This window comes from Girardinichthys multiradiatus, chromosome 2 (assembly GCF_021462225.1).
Source record: "Girardinichthys multiradiatus isolate DD_20200921_A chromosome 2, DD_fGirMul_XY1, whole genome shotgun sequence".
NCBI lineage: Eukaryota > Metazoa > Chordata > Actinopteri > Cyprinodontiformes > Goodeidae > Girardinichthys > Girardinichthys multiradiatus.
The window spans coordinates 50,292,933-50,309,547 of record NC_061795.1 but is presented as its reverse complement, the minus strand read 5'-3'; the positions used below and the strand labels follow the sequence as shown (position 1 = coordinate 50,309,547).

Genomic DNA, 16,615 nt, shown 5'->3' with positions numbered 1-16,615 from the left:
GCTGCAAGTCTGCTAGAGGAATAGAACTACACATTCATCAATTTTGTAACTAGATCAAATTGAGGTCTAAATTTTAAAGTGGTTATTATGTTTAAGATCATAGTTTTCCCAAGTCTTCTGCAGAATTTGTTGGTTTGCTGAGGAGGTCTTTTATTTACTAGCATTATGTATGTTGCAGCAAGGAAACATCTGAAGCATGCATGGATGGAGAACATGTTTGAGGAACTCTGTTCTTCAGTCAGCTGTGCTTCCTGCAAAATCCACAGAACGTAGTGTTTGTTTTCTTTGACCGTTTTTTGATGCTTAAGAGTCCAATCAGAAAACAAATGTTTGATCAGCTCACACTGATCAAGCATTTTAAACTGGGTGTCCATTCATTTATGAAGTATATTGCTATTATCCAAATTTAGCAATGATTGTGTTGGAGAAAACCCCTCGCCTATCCTGATGGATCTTATATTCTGGGAGCAAGACTGGTAGTTAGCAAAAGAATCACAAGAGATTTAAATGTAACCATTTAAATTATATTGGGTCAGAAAAAAGTACATTAACATTGTATGCATACAGTGACCTTTCGCCCCACTGAGCTCAGTCAGCTCCTTTGAAGCCAAAAAGTATAAAGAGTAGAGTCCATACAATTCTCTTATACTAACATGCACTAACATTGGATCCAGTTGGAACAAACATCTAGTTTAGGAGCAGATGGACCCATATTTCATCTCCTTCCAGGGCATCCTTAAGGGGGTGATAACCTCTGAGGTATGTTCTTTGCGCACATTAGAACCCCTTGCATAACCCGAGAGGTCACCAGGATATGCGTAAAGGTCTGGACATCGACTCTGCTTCTCCTTTAACCTGAAAAGATTTACCCATTCCTCTAATAACTGTTAAACACAAAACATGGATGCTAATTAAAAACATATTCCAACAATTGCTTGAAATTACTGAGTAAGTATCCAACTGAATAGGCACAAGGTGATATGTGGACTGAGCATAACTGATTGTAAAGGTATGACATGTTTTGACATATCTAGTTAGGCACCACTTCCTGAAAATACATATCTTTCTGCAGGCCTTCCATTGTTTCACTCCTTTGTGTGATCTGTCTGCTAATAGTTGCCATATTTCTTGCATGAAATCCTTCATGAAAGGTTGTGATCATTCATTCTAATGGCTCTTTTAGGTCTTGTATTTTAATGAGTTGCCTGGAGTCTCAGTCAATACTCCACACAGTAGTTAAGATGAATGTTTTACCTTATGATTAAAGCTAGGAGGAGAAACATAAAGTCAAGAACAAAAACAAAACCATAGAGTTAACACTCATATTTGGAACACACCAAAATGCTGCTGCCCTATGGAAACTAATAATTGTCATTTTTTACCTCTTACATGGGTTCCTGCTTGTAGCTTTCAACAGGATATAAGATGCAAAAACAGGAAAACAATTATTTAAAGTTCTTCACTGTGATGAACTTTACTTTTCCTTCACCTACTTGTCATTCAGTGACAAGCTTTAAGTTGTCCAATTCTCTTAAGTTGTCCAATTCTCCATCTGCATTTGGGGAAACTACAGAAAATCTGCCTTCAGAATGAACATTAAAGGGTGGTCTGGTAGATAATATACAAACAAATTAGAATTATTATAAAATGTAACTAAAAACAGCTCCTAGATCTGGGAAACGACCTGTTATCATTTCACACAAGCTGTACATGCACCAAGGTCCTGTTTAAGTGGTATCACAACCAGCTCACATTTTGTAATACAATATAACAGCACAAACCTAAATCTGGTTCTGGTGAACATAAACATAACAAGTAATAATATTGTTTTAGAGATGAAGAGTGATCATAAACAGTTTCCGAGCTAAATATGAATGCATCAGAAGCTGCATTTAAATTTTGACCAATATGAAAGCAGTTGGCAGGGCAACCTTCAAATGTTCAATTATTTAAAACCTGATGAGGAAATCACTGGAAAATTAATGGACTTGAAAAATGAATCTTCTGCCAACAATTTCTCCATATCAATAAAAAAACATACCTAATAGTTAAGCTTTTTCCATCCAAAGTCACTGAATGTAGTTAAAGGAGACAATGAGACTAATATAAGCTCTGATTTTATGAGTCAGACTGTGTTTGACGGAAGTCTTCCTTTGGTTTTAATATCCAGTTTTTCATCAAGGAGCATAAAGAGAAGAGCTAAGTGAATACACATAAACATTGGTGAAATGGGCAATTACCTTTGGAAACATCCCTACTTTGGCTTTCAGATCTTTGGAGCAAGTTCTGTTGTAAAAGCTTTTCAGTCATGGTCTCACAAGGAGGGAAAGGAAAGAAACCAGCTTCTCTCCATGATTTGTCCCTAATCGCAAAGATGGAAATATACCACTGTCTTGATGGCAGAGCCTGGTTTGGAAAACTGGAATCCTTCACATTTCAGTGTAAACTGGTTGGATTTTTCTGCAAAAGGAGCAATTAGAATGTCAGTCAGTCATTTTCTACCGCTTATTCCATAATGGGTCACGGGGGAGCTGGTGCCTATCTCCAGCAATCTATGGGCGAGAGGCGGGGTACACCCTGGACATGTCGCCAGTCCGTCGCAGGGCAACACACACACATACATCCATGCACACACTCATTCATACATACACCTAAGGGCACTTTAGATTGACCAATTAACCTACCAGGCATGTCTTTGGACTGTGGGAGGAAGCCGGAGTACCCGGTGAGAACCCACGCATGCACGGGGAGAACATGCAAACTCCATGCAGAAAGACCCCCGGCTGGGAATTGAACCCAGGACCTTCTTGCTGCAAGGAAACAGTGCTACCAACTGCGCCATTGTGCAGCCCCACAATTAGAATGATGCATGTTTATTAAAAACACATACCTGTCTTAAAAATTTGAAAAATGACCAGGTTTATGAAATCTAGGTGTGGTTTTTATCATTCTAATTCCTTTCTGGAAAAGGTTCACGTCTCACTCCGTATTTTTCCCCTCTGAAAAAGAATCCTTACGCCCCATTTAGTTTTTCAATTATCAAGCTAAGAGCTGATTTCATTATCATGGTTTGATTGTCGTGTAGACTGAAGTTGTTTGTGGCTTTTCTCTCTTCATTAGCTTAGCTACAGTATATATGTATTCTCATTAGCACATTGGTATCATAGAAATAATAACCAACCCTCTATATCTCCACTCAGTGACTTAGGCAATGCAAAACGTTTTGTGTGTTGATAATATGTCATGTTTTCTAAGAGCATACAAGCATCTGTCTAGAAATTGAACATGGAAGCCGTGGTTTTACACAAATCTGCACGAATGACCATCCTGCAGTGATGCCTACAAAAGGAGCAGGTGAGCTCACATGCCCACTGACTGACAATCTTGACCAATCACCCCTCTGGGTTCGACACCATTGCAGGGAAAGAGATCAATATTAACATTTGGGATTCTGTGAATAGAGCTTCATAAGTGGCCAAAATCTCCCCTATGCACAGCAAGCACGACAGGGTCATCCCATAGATAACTTAGCATCCAGAAATTTTAGAAGCGTTCACCTGTAAAAGGGCTAAATTTACTGTAATAGCAACATAAAAAAAAATTGGACTGCTCTGTGAATAAGAAAGAGAAGGATAGCTGGTCTAAATATCACTTAATCAATGGGTCTATCCGCCTTGGACTCAGTAACACCCTGTCCATTCAGCAGAGCATTGCATTCTGCATCATAGGCAAATTTAGCATCTTTAGGTGTTTATTTATTTATTCAGACATTTTTTGAACGACTAAACTGAAAAGCATTCTGGGTTCTCATTTCATGGCTGCAAAATCAACTCTAATGAAAAACTTATGTTGCAACTGTTGCAAGTAAAAAAAAAAATCTTGAAATTAAATTAATGTCCCAAATAGCATTTTTCCCAAAAAGTGATAATGTGAATTATTTCAAATTAAAAATGTTTGAGATTTTGATGCAAAGACTCTTTGTTCAAACCAGGGGTCTGCAACCCCAGTCCTCAAGTGCCACTGTGCTGCAACTCTTTGATGCATTCCTGCTCCAACGCATCTGAATCAAAAAGCTGAATTACTGCTTTGGCATCTCAGCAAGTCTGGTCATCAACCATTTATTTTAGTCAGGTGTGTTGGAGCAGAGATGCATCCAAAAGCTGCAAGGTAGTGGCACTCTACAACTGAAGTTGCAGACCTCTGGTTTAAAAAATTATTTAAACCTTTGTGCTTGTGTTGTAGAAAATTGCCCATTTAAAAAGCTGTCAAATGCAGCACATAGTGTTCAGTAGGAATCTCACCAGAAATAAAGAAGAGCCAAAAGTACTTTACTTCTCATTTTTTTTGTCAAAGCAAAGTATAAACAAACATTTACAGAAATGTCCTCCAGAAATGAATTCTGTGCAAATCTTTTCCTCTGGAAATTGGGTCCTGGTATGTATGAATGTGTTCTTTTTTTATTCGCACTGTATTGTTAAAAAACTGAGGAAAATGCACACAGTAAACACAATCTATACATCAGCTTTGACAGGTTTTCATTTATTTCTCTTGTTTTTTTCTCCTCTGCTTTTTGCTCTGAAGAATGAATCAGAAGGTTTAGTGAGCTGGCATGACAGAGGTCCTGTGGGCACAATTGTGTTAGAGTCATATTGCAAAAGGATGTCAGAGTACTAGACAAGCACCCAGGCAGGAATGCTCGCCAACTGGTGTCGTCGTTTTAGAAGAAACAAGCTAAGCAAGATGTGGTGCTGGATGTGTGTGGAACAGACCTGTGATAAAACACATTTATTGCAGTCACTCATTAATAAAAGCTACTATAACGTTAAATATGAAAATATATGAAAGGGAATATTCAGGATTGTGAAAAATGCCCATCAGAGACTTTAGGATTCCTAAATGCTGGTCCAGAGCTGGCTCCAGATGATTTTAGCTGGGGGGGCTGTGGCTTATATGGGGGGCGGAGGGGGGGCAGTAAACAATATTTTTAATTAATATAGATACATAAATTCACAATACTCAAATAAAATAGCCATGTTGTTTATTAATACAAAATAAAGAATAATGACTTAAACAGTGACATGAAAGTGTACATCAGTCACCAGAAAATGCTGAGTAATTATGCTCAGGTTAGCATTAACTTTAGCTCATGTGTTGCAGAAATCTTAGAAACTAATCAGTGCTGCATTATAATCATTGTGCACATTCATTCCAGAAACCTGAAAGCAACTGTACATGGATTTCTCATGAAGGGACATGGAAATGTTTTTGAAAAAATACTGAACATTTTAAGCATTCACACATTTTTTTTTTTTTTTGTACAAACCTTAAATGCCATCCGGTGGTGGAACGTCTGACACCACAGGATGGAGCGACTGTGGAGTATGCGCACAGAGAGGAGGAACGGAAGCGCTTGTGGCTGCAGCGCCTGGTTGCATTTGCCTTGCTAAGACTGTTGACGTATTCACATCGTCCCTGCTTGTGCTAGCTTTGCTCTTGCTTTTGTTAAGCCAGGTTGTAATGTCCATTTTGGCATACTACCATATCAGCAACATCTGCTGGTTGTCTTGGGTCAAAACATTGCATATTGCAACTTAATTTACAGGGGCGTTGTAATCTGTTTTGGGCAGCCCCATATACTTGAACGGCCCAGGTCTGTGGTGGTCGGAATGGATATAATCTGGAGAAAATCTGACCATTTCAAAAGATTTTTTTAAAGAACATGTTGATTTAGACAAGCTGGCATTTTCTCACAGAGAGATATTGTTAGGAGAACGAGCTGGACGTGACCAGCATGGGCAGGTGAAACCATCTCAGAGAAGCTCTGTAGCTAGCTGCTTCACCCAGATTCTTAAACCATTTCATCCCTACCTAATACTTAAACAGAACGCAATAGTTGTTCAAACAATGATATGATAAAGCAAAAAATAAATCAAGGCTGACATTATACGCAATAAAATCATGCTGCTTATGTGACTGTTTTTATTTTTGGTTTTTCTCCTACATTTCTAATTTATGTGGTGATGCAGACAGCAGCAGATTTTTGTATCTAATCGAGTCAGACAAGGTGGACCACTGACTCCTGTTCTCTTCCGTTTCTAACTGGATGATCAGGCTAAATGAGTATAAGACAGGTTGTCTGGTTGGCAACCTTCTTGTTAATCATTTAATGTCTGCTGATGATTTGGTCTTTCTGTACAATTTTGGTAAGCAGCAGCTACTCAGAGTTTCTGCTAATTATGGTGTCCAGTATGACACTGTGTTTAACCCTAATAAGAGTGTTGTGTTTGATTGCTACAACTAAGCAGGATCAGAAGCTACATTTTCCATCACAAACAACAATTTCAATGTTCAATGATTTTGTCACATTTACATAGAGTAAAATATATGCATACACCCTTACATTTCTGATATGATGATGAACTATAAGCCCACAGCTAAGTTGTAGCCTGCCTTTTTTTCCAGAACCAATTCTGGTGTTCATTTGGGATCCATTTTCTGCTTGAACAGGCAATTCTCTCCCAAACTTTCATTGTCAGAAGAAAGGAAATTGGAAGGACAATCAAGCAAGGTTCACCCTGTGAGCCATGAACTGGAATGTGCTGAAGCAGCAATGTCAGACCCTGTTTACACAACAACGTTCCATAGAAAACTGGCATTTTTCTGTTTCTGTTAACACATCTACACGACAATGTTTTAATTATAATCTTTGTTCACACGACAACAGTAGAGATGTGAAGATGGTGTAAGTCCCTCACCACGCTACCAATAGGCGTTATGTTCTTTGAAACTCAACAACATGCACACAATGCCCAGGCTGGAGAAAATGAGAACTTTGTTGGATAAACGTTAGATTCAAACGAGTCAGATGCACAAGTACTCTGCAACCCATCTTTTTTATTGCTGGTATATTCTTCTTCTGTGTCATTTATAAAACATTGCGTAGGATCTAAACTAAAAATGTATGCATAACCAAAAGGTAAAAATGGCATACGCCAAAGACAATCCTGACTTATAAAACCATGCACATGCACACCATCAGTCAGTTTCTCCTTTCTAAATCACAGCTGCTCCATCACGTTTGCATACAAGGTTCCTACTCATGTTCTGCCCTCTACACGCCCACATTTAACCATAAATGGGCCTAAGATGGAGCTAAAATGGAGGTGTTTGGCCACGATGACAAAAGCTATACTTACAGTAAATGAGAGACTTTTGAGCCTCAGAACACAGTACCAGCTGTGAAACATGGTGGTGGCTGCATGATGCTGTGGGGCTTTCTGCTGTCAGTGGTATTGGTGCATCACACAAAATGGATGGAATAATGAAGATGAAGGTGCACCCTGCCTCCACATTCCTTAAGCCTATCTTAACTCAATAAGCAGATGGTTGAAACTTGTTGGGTCACAGTTGGGTGTTCTAACAGGAAAATGATCTCAACCACTTCTGAAAAACTGGTTTTGTAATAGATAAAGCAAGCAAAGCTTCTAGAATATCTAGAATTTTTTGAAAGCTCTGATCTCAAACATGTTGAAAGTGTGTGGGTCATATTTAAAAGCCAGGTCTGGGCCTGGAGACCTGTGATTTAAGTGGATTATCCTCATGTGTAAAATGGTTAAATATTTCAAAAAAGGCTATAGAATAAAGTTGGGTTCCGTGTCATGGCCTGCAGAATGATGCAGGAAGCTTCCAGTTTTAAGTAGACTGTCCACACTGTTGAGGTATGTTTGATTTGTTCTGTGTGAAGGATCATGTGTGAAGCAGCAGCCCTGACGGAACTAGTTCGCAGGCGTTGCCTCATGACCGGTCAAATATCCAGTTGGATTCGTTCCAGAAGCGTCTTTATGGCTGCAAAATGTTTGGTCGAGGTGTTCCATCTGATGCTGGGTGGCATCACAATGATGCAGACAACATTAAATCTGTCATTCACAAAAAACTTTATTAAAGTACACAAACAAAAACTTCCTACCTCCATAGAAATGTCTGCAGGATCTGTCAAGAGTTTCTCAGCCCATAAACACCAAGATATTTCTAAACTGAAAATGTTAGATGGAAAAGTGCGTAAAAGTAATTGGAATCAGTTACAGGCCAACTACATCATCAGGAAAGACAGTTCCTGATCCAGTGTTTCCACCCACTTTTCTCTTGATCCTTTAATTTTCTCTGTTTCATCTTGGCTTATCTCTGCAACCACCTCTTCACCGCTTTCTGCTTTTCAGTGTCCTCATAATTCTTCATAGAAGAGTATTGGAGAAGATGATTCATCTTTGAACTTCCTTTGATCTCATTCACACCTTGGAATGGATTGGCTTGGCCTTTGGTCTTTTCACTCCCTTGATTCTGATTAATAGAAATCTCATTCCTGCTTTTAGAATATGTGTAATTGAAATAGAAAATTCAATCATTCACATTTGTGTGGATTCAGTGTAAGACAGACTCACAACACACAATGGATCCAAAGACATTCTAGCATCAGTTTATCCTCTTTTTTTCCTATCTTGTCTATGTTGTCTCGCTTCATCTGTGCTTTTCACACTGTGTCAGTTCCCTGGTGGCACCCACAGATCAGCCAGCCCCCACTGATTTCCCCTGGTGTTTGAGAAAGATATAGGAGTTAGCTGTGGGCAACAGCGCTGTGTCCCAGCAGCTTGTGTGATGAAATCAATCCACAACATGTGCGTCCATGGCGGCTTTCTTTTTTCTGATTTTTCTGAGTTGTGTTTTACCTCACAGAGCGTCTCTTTCTTCTCTCGTTTTTTAGCTGAACAGTTCATTGTGCTAAAACTTGACAGACATGTGTCATGCTGTGTTTACTGACACTCTCTGTCAACTTCATCCATACGAAATCCCTTTTTTCCGTCATCCAGTCTGAGATGGTGTCATGCGGCAACAGCGCAGATGGGTCCCAGCGATTGTGGAGTAACGGCAGTCCGATGGATTCACATCCATCCCACTCTTTTAGTCATCCAACTCAGTTCGGATTGATTGGGTCTTGGTTCTGTTCTGAGGATGACGCCGATAAAAGATGTGATGTGTCATTAACTGAGACCACTTGCATGATAACAGTATGACTGAACATGAGAGACAAACATACGTTCTCATAAGTCCTGATTTATTTGTTAAAAATGTCTGTCATCAGTTGCTGACCTCTGAATCTTGGACAGACCTGTGTGCGCTCTTCTTATTCAGTCAAGTCTGGAGTCTGATTTCAGGATTTTTAGGATCTGTATATGTATGGAAAACAGAAAATAAAAGGGTGTAAAGTATTACTATTTCCAGACTTATTCCCTGTGCCTAAATGTTTTGTCCTTTCTTCCTTCTTTCTGTTCTTTCTCCTTTTTGTCCTCCCTCCTTTCCTTCTGTCTTTCCCAGTGGCGGCCGGTGAAAACTATTCCCGTGGGGCTGATGTAACAATACATTTCTCTACCTACTCCAATATATAAAATGAAATCGACAGTGAGATGACGAATATAATTGAACAGCATCCCTTTCATCATGTCTGCGTAATACCAGTTCAAAAGCACCACGAAACTTAATACAATCAAAGAGTTTAGATAAAATATCATGATTCTTATCAACCTCTTCATTGTGCATTCTTACCTTATCGCAGTGTCCGTCCAGTTGCGCCGCTATGCTAATATTTCGGAGCACGCTTCTTAATGCATTTGAAGAGATGCTTCAAGTCGGTTTGTCCCGGCTGTGTCCATGTTAAGTCACATTTGGCACTTTGAAAAAGAATGCAGGGAAACTGAAAGTGCATTAGCTATTCAACAGCTGGTTAGCCACAACTTGTGCTCGAACCAACTCTTGCAAAATCTCCGGTTGACTTTATTTTTCTCCTTGGTCTGTTTGATGATAATGTCGGGCTTGTCGGGTCCCAGCTCTTTAACCTGGATTTTCTCCTCCACTGTCCTTCTTGCAAACAGGTAGATAAATAAGGATTTCACCAAATTCAGTGGAAGCCTGACGTCACTTGTTAATTTCGCCATCATCCCTCTAACCGACTGCACCGTGTTTCTTTTTTTTACCTGCGAGGGGTGATATTTTCAGTACCCCAAAGCCATGAAATTCTGTGACACTATATTTATTCACTTGCCTGAGCTACTGTACACAATTGGCTATTCAGCTGCACCGCTGGGGCCCTCTGAACAGTGCCCCATGATAGAAACATACGGGTCTGTCTGGGAATTCACTGGTGAATGAATATCAGTAGGTGGGAAGTGCACTTCATATATATTTCATAATATATAGAGACATATACATACGTATATTTCCCCTCTTTTATCAGGGAGGGTGGCGCCCCCTATGGGCCGGCTGCCACTGGTCCTTCCTACTATCCCTCCTTTGTATCCTACTTCTATTTGTTCCTCTCTGCCCCTCTTCCCTTCTTATTGTTTCTTTCCGATGCCCTTTCTATCTTTTCCTTTCTTGTGTTCTTTCAGTTTTTTGTCATTCCTTCTCTCCCTGTTTGTGCCATTCCCCCTGCCTTCTGTGTGCACTTCCTTCTTTTCTCTTGTCTGTCTTCTTGTGTACTTTCTTTCTTCAGCCTTTTCTTACTTCCTTACTTATGCCCTTCCTTCTTTACTTTCATTCTGTCTTGTGTCATTCCTCCTTCCATCTAGGTGTCTTTTCTTGCTTATTAAAGACTGGCCACTGTACAAATGTCAGTCATAAAATCATAGTGAGCTTATGTATGTTGTATTCAAAATAGCACCTGGGACGCTGGAAATTGGAGTCTGGAAAAATATGGAATATTTACATGAACAATACGCAGAATGTGTAAAAGAATAAGCTTCATCAGGTAAAAACATGAAGAATTGGGTTTTAACTGGATTTTATTAAAACACAAACATAACTGACCAAAATCAATTCAGTCAATGTTTTAAGTGCAGTTTGCTGCTAGTTATTGTGTCTGTGTATTTGCAGCCAGGTGTAGATGTGTGAGAGCTCGCTCTGTGCTCTCTTAACGCTGTTGCTTTCAAGGTGTGAAGTGGAACTGAGTACAGGTAATGAAGGAGAAAGGACTGTGTAATTATTCTGTATCGGAAGAATTACCAGTTTACTTAACCATTTATGGGTCACCTTGAAGTGCAAATGTGAGTGGAGCTACACTCACACCTCTCTGCTCCTCATTACCTCCAACTCCTCTGAAGAAACCTACAATAAACACACAGGAATTTACTCTGGACTTTGTATGAGCACTTTTTATCTGAGAACAGAACCACTGTCAGACATTAGAGGAAAGGTACAGAGATGCATATGAGCAATGCTATACTGCCTTTGCTATATTGGAGTATATTTTAATAAAGATGTAGATGAAATAGGATTATGAGATGATTTCGGGACCAAATACAATATAATGGGGGAGTTTAATAATGTCTATTCTATCAACTTAATACAGAAAACAGAAATCTAAAAATTGTAGCTAAAATAAAAAAAGTCTCATTATGTAGATATTTTTTTTTCTCTCTTCTCTTTTTATATGTCGTGTTGTTGTTTTCTTGTGGACCATGAGTCTGTTGAATAAAGTAATCAAAATGTCCTAAAATTATGCACACAAAATGGTCCACCATGCACCCTGACTCAGCGGAATGGAGACTACTGCAATAAACACACAGCTGCTGCTTCTGCTTCTTTCAAAACTAAATTAGTTAACATTTAAAAAATCCAATTGTGTTGTGATTTTTTAATTCAGGTCTTATAACCTAAACATTGTAAAACATTCTGAGATCAGTCTAAATCCCTGAAAAATGAGTTTGAGGAGAACACTACTCTCTACTCTACCCTTGGTTCAAGATTCATCCAAGGACTACGAGCTCTCCACCAGGGCTGTTCTGGGTTACATTTTTACACCAGTAATCTGATTTGGTTCTCGTTCCTGCAGTGGAAACGATGATGTTCTATTCCGCAAACTAAATATATTTGAATTTGGATTTTAGACCTTTCTGTTTTTCTTTTAGGAACCACGGTGATGACAATGACGGCGTTTGATGCAGACGACCCCAGCACAGATAACGCTGCGTTACGCTACAACATCATCAGACAGTCGCCAGATAAACCTTCACCCAACATGTTCTACATCGATGCAGAGAGAGGCGACATCGTTACCGTCATTTCTCCAACATTGCTTGACAGAGAGGTGGGTTAACTCAGCGGTCCCATTCTGAACTGGGTGGTCCTATCAGAGGGTGAACAAAGTGTGGGTTTCAAGCTGTGCAGCATGGTCAGAAGGATTACACTTGTCAACAACAGTTCTAACAGCATCCCTTACATTTGGTGTTCCCGGCTCATCTTTAGGCCAGCAGACTGAAGAGTGAAGTGTATGCATGCATTATGTGTGTGTGAGCATAGTGAGCCACCTTTAAATAGTCCTGTGTATCTTTGCGTGAAGGAGCACTGGTGTGATCCAGCGAGCAGAATCCAGATGAGCGTCTCTCCATTTACACCTCTAACCCGAGCGAGACGATGGGATGATTGCTTTTCTGGCAGGGTGACGAATGCCAGAACATCGATTGGGTTCGCTGGTGGAAGAGGAATATTAGCTGTTGTTAGACACTTAGCGAACAGTTTAATTGAGGTGATACACACTCATCCGTCGATCCTGGTGCTGTCCAACAAGCCTGGCTGAAAACCTGCCATCCGGAACTGCTGGAACCATGGCGGCTAAGTGCCCTGATGAGCCAATCTCAGAGCTGCCGTAAACTGGTTAATAGAGCTCTAATTGATTAAAAGTACAATGAAATGAGATGTAATCATAACAGCCAGCACTGTTAGCTGCTTTTGTGTGGTGACATGAGGCGACATATTATTCAAAAGCTGTAGCGTGGTGATTTTAGAATAAATTATGACATAAATAAGTGCATTAAAGTCAAAATAGTGGACCTGCTCTTGGCCTTAAAATCCAGTTCAAACCAGATATTTACATAAACTGTCTAAAAAGTAAAATTTTCCTTTTTTTCAGCTTGTCTGACATAAAATGAGCTGAAACATTTTGTGTTTTAGGATTAATAAGTTTATTTCTATTTGCTAAATGTCAGAGTAATGAGAGGTTTACATACACTAAGATACTGTGCCCAAAAGCTTTACCAAAGACATGGTCATAGCATCTTTGGTGGCTTTATTAGCCTCAGAACATTTAAGTTGAATGGAGGCACACCTGTAGATGTATCAAAAGGCAACATTGGGGCGGGAGGGGTTGTAAGCTCGAGAACATCATCCCAACATGGGTGTCAGCATCATCCTATAGCTGTTTTGCTGCAGGATGGACTGATGCTCTTCAACAACATTATTTGGAAATGTTGAAGCAACATCTCAAGACCTCTGGCAGGACATTAAAGCTTGGACACAAATGGTTCTTCCTAATGGACAATGTACAGGGGTTGGACAATGAAACTGAAACACCTGGTTTTAGACCACAATAATTTATTACTATGGTGTAGGGCCTCCTTTTGCAGCCAATACAGCATCAATTCGTCTTGGGAATGACATATACAAGTCCTGCACAATGGTCAGAGGGATTTTAAGCCGTTCTTCTTGCAGGATAGTGGCCAGGTCACTACGTGATACTGGTGGAGGAAAACGTTTCCTGACTCGCTCCTCCAAAACACCCCAAAGTGGCTCAATAATATTTAGATCTGGTGACTGTGCTGGCCATGGGAGATGTTCAACTTCACTTTCATGTTCATCAAACCAATCTTTCACCAGTCTTGCTGTGTGTATTGGTGCATTGTCATCCTGATACACAGCACCACCTTCAGGATACAATGTTTGAACCATTGGATGCACATGGTCCTCAAGAATGGTTTTGTAGTCCTTGGCAGTGACACGGTCATCTAGCACAAGTATTGGGCCAAGAGAATGCCATGATATGGCAGCCCAAACCATCACTGATCCACCCCCATGCTTCACTCTGGGCATGCAACAGTCTGGGTGGTACGCTTCTTTGGGGCTTCTCCACACCGTAACTCTCCCGGATGTGGGGAAAACAGTAAAGGTGGACTCATCAGAGAACAATACATGTTTCACATTGTCCACAGCCCAAGATTTGCGCTCCTTGCCCCATTGAAACCGACGTTTGGCATTGGCATGAGTGACCAAAGGTTTGGCTATAGCAGCCCAGCCGTGTATATTGACCCTGTGGAGCTCCTGACGGACAGTTCTGGTGGAAACAGGAGAGTTGAGGTGCACATTTAATTCTGCCGTGATTTGGGGAGCCGTGGTTTTATGTTTTTTGGATACAATCCAGGTTAGCACCCGAACATCCCTTTCAGACAGCTTCCTCTTGCGTCCACAGTTAATCCTGTTGGATGTGGTTCGTCCTTCTTGGTGGTATGCTGACATTACCCTGGATACCGTGGCTCTTGATACATCACAAAGACTTGCTGTCTTGGTCACAGATGCGCCAGCAAGACGTGCACCAACAATTTGTCCTCTTTTGAACTCTGGTATGTCACCCATAATGTTGTGTGCATATCAATATTTTGAGCAAAACTGTGCTCTTATCCTGCTAATTGAACCTTCACACTCTGCTCTTACTGGTGCAATGTGCAATCAATGAAGACTGGCTACCAGGCTGGTCCAATTTAGCCATGAAACCTCCCACACTAAAATGACAGCTGTTTCACTTTCATTGTCTAACCCCTGTACCTCAGCATACCACCAGATTAGTTAAAAAGTGACTCAATGAGAACAAAGTCCATGAATTGAAGTGGCCATGACAATGACCTGATCTCAGTTCCAGAGAAACGTTGTGGGCAGAACTGAAAAGGTGTGTGTGAGTAGAGAGGTTCATAATCCTGACCCGGTTACATTGGTCCTGTCAGGAGGAATGGGCCAAAGTTCCAGCAGACTATTGTGAGATGCTTCAGAGACCCAAAACATCTGACCCAAGTCCCAATAACTCTCCATCTCTCATTTTTTTACATTTATCAAAAAAAAAATCTTGTTAATCCTAACTGACCAAACCAGTTTTACTGCATCTCTAACTAAAACTAAAACCAACTTTATTTTGCAGTATGCAGTTGTTTAAAAAAGATGTCTTGACTCCTGAATGTTTATTTTAATTAAAAAGGGCTAGATCCAGTTTAGTGTGAAATGTGTCGAAATACAACATGGAGATAAGAACCAGTGGCATGAAATTTGAGAATTTTCATCTTTTGTGTTGGCAAGCTTTGTTTGAGGAATGAGTGACCTTTAATTCAAACACCTTTAAAGTGTGATAAAAGGGAAGGGAGGAGACATTTATTTTTCCCTAACACCAGAGCACTGTGGCTAGGTTGGAATTGTTACACCAGACCCCTGCTGGGTTGAAATGTTTAAAGATTTGGCCACTGAGAAGCCTAAAGCTCAGCTTATGATTCATTCATATTCAGGATCTATTCCCTCAGCTCCAAGTGGGCTGGCTATTCACAAACATCCCCAGAGTTTTAGCACATTTCCAGCCAGAACACATTATTTCTGTAATTTCAAAAAATAAACCAGAGGTGAGTGAGTTTTTGGACTCTCTTATTGCTTCCTCTTACGTCTAAACCCCCTCACTTCAGCACAAATTCATAAATTTGACTTTAACATGACACCATAATTCTATCCCATGTTAGGATTATGAATCTAAGAATATTATTTAATATTAATATTTTAATATTTTATCAAATGATATTTTGGTCTGTTATGGGTTGTCCTGTGAATACCAGCCCAGTAAGGCGATGGTATTAAGACAAAATAGAAAGGTGTGAGACGAGCTCTGACATTATTGAACAGCATAAACTCTGCACACATGGAATGAATTCACACAATTTCTTAAAATACAAGAATTTATTAACAAAAATAAGTCAACTCAAAGTCAAACATATTTCAATCAACAAACTCTTTACTATGCTAAAACAATCCAACTAAACTACCAAGCAGAATTAAAGAATAATGAAGACTAATGGACTATGTACAATATAAACAAGTTGATTAAAGATGATTAGAAATTATGACCAAAAAGAGTGATGCAACATTACCATGCAATGTTTATGTTTGAGAACCAAGGATTATCTTGAAGAATCTGGAAATTAAGTTAAGTTAGTATTGGAACTAACTTAGGAAATAATCAGCAAACGTTTAGACAACCATTGACAATGAAAGATCAGGTAAAATATTATTTTAATAAAATAATGTTTTAAATAATGATCTGCTGAATAAAACCAACCTTCTGGATGATCATTTCTCAACGGCGTCTAATTAGCTGCCTTTATTTATTGAAATAATATTTAAAGAAATATTATTAAGGAAATGGTCAAATATTTAAGGGAATATTTTGGAAAAGAGCCAAACCTTTCTGGGTTAATATTATTTAGCAGCAGCACGTGTCCTTACCTGTTAGCAGTTGAAGCTAACCAAAGAAGCTGATAGCTTAGCACCAGAATCAAACACACACCTTTAAAATACTGTCAATAAAAGGGTTAAAATGCATAAGCGCGGACGGCATGTTACGATCAATCTTCCGTGTTTAAAATCACCCTTTAAATAAAGTTTGTCTTAACTTTAAAAACCCACAAATACAGAACACAACCTGAACACGTGTGCTGCAGATATTCTGCTAGCACCAAAATAGCTGAGTTCAACACAAACAAAATTT

General features: G+C 39.6%; 1 protein-coding gene across 1 annotated transcript in view; it reads left to right on the top strand.

Moving 5' to 3' along the window:
• cdh13 (cadherin 13, H-cadherin (heart)) overlaps positions 1-16,615 on the top strand; it is a 614,670-nt gene that overhangs the window by 355,835 nt on the left and 242,220 nt on the right. Inside the window, exon 8 of the mRNA XM_047353799.1 lies at positions 11,958-12,136. Within this exon, the coding sequence (XP_047209755.1) occupies positions 11,958-12,136 (179 nt within the window). The remainder of the gene's footprint in view (positions 1-11,957; positions 12,137-16,615) is intronic.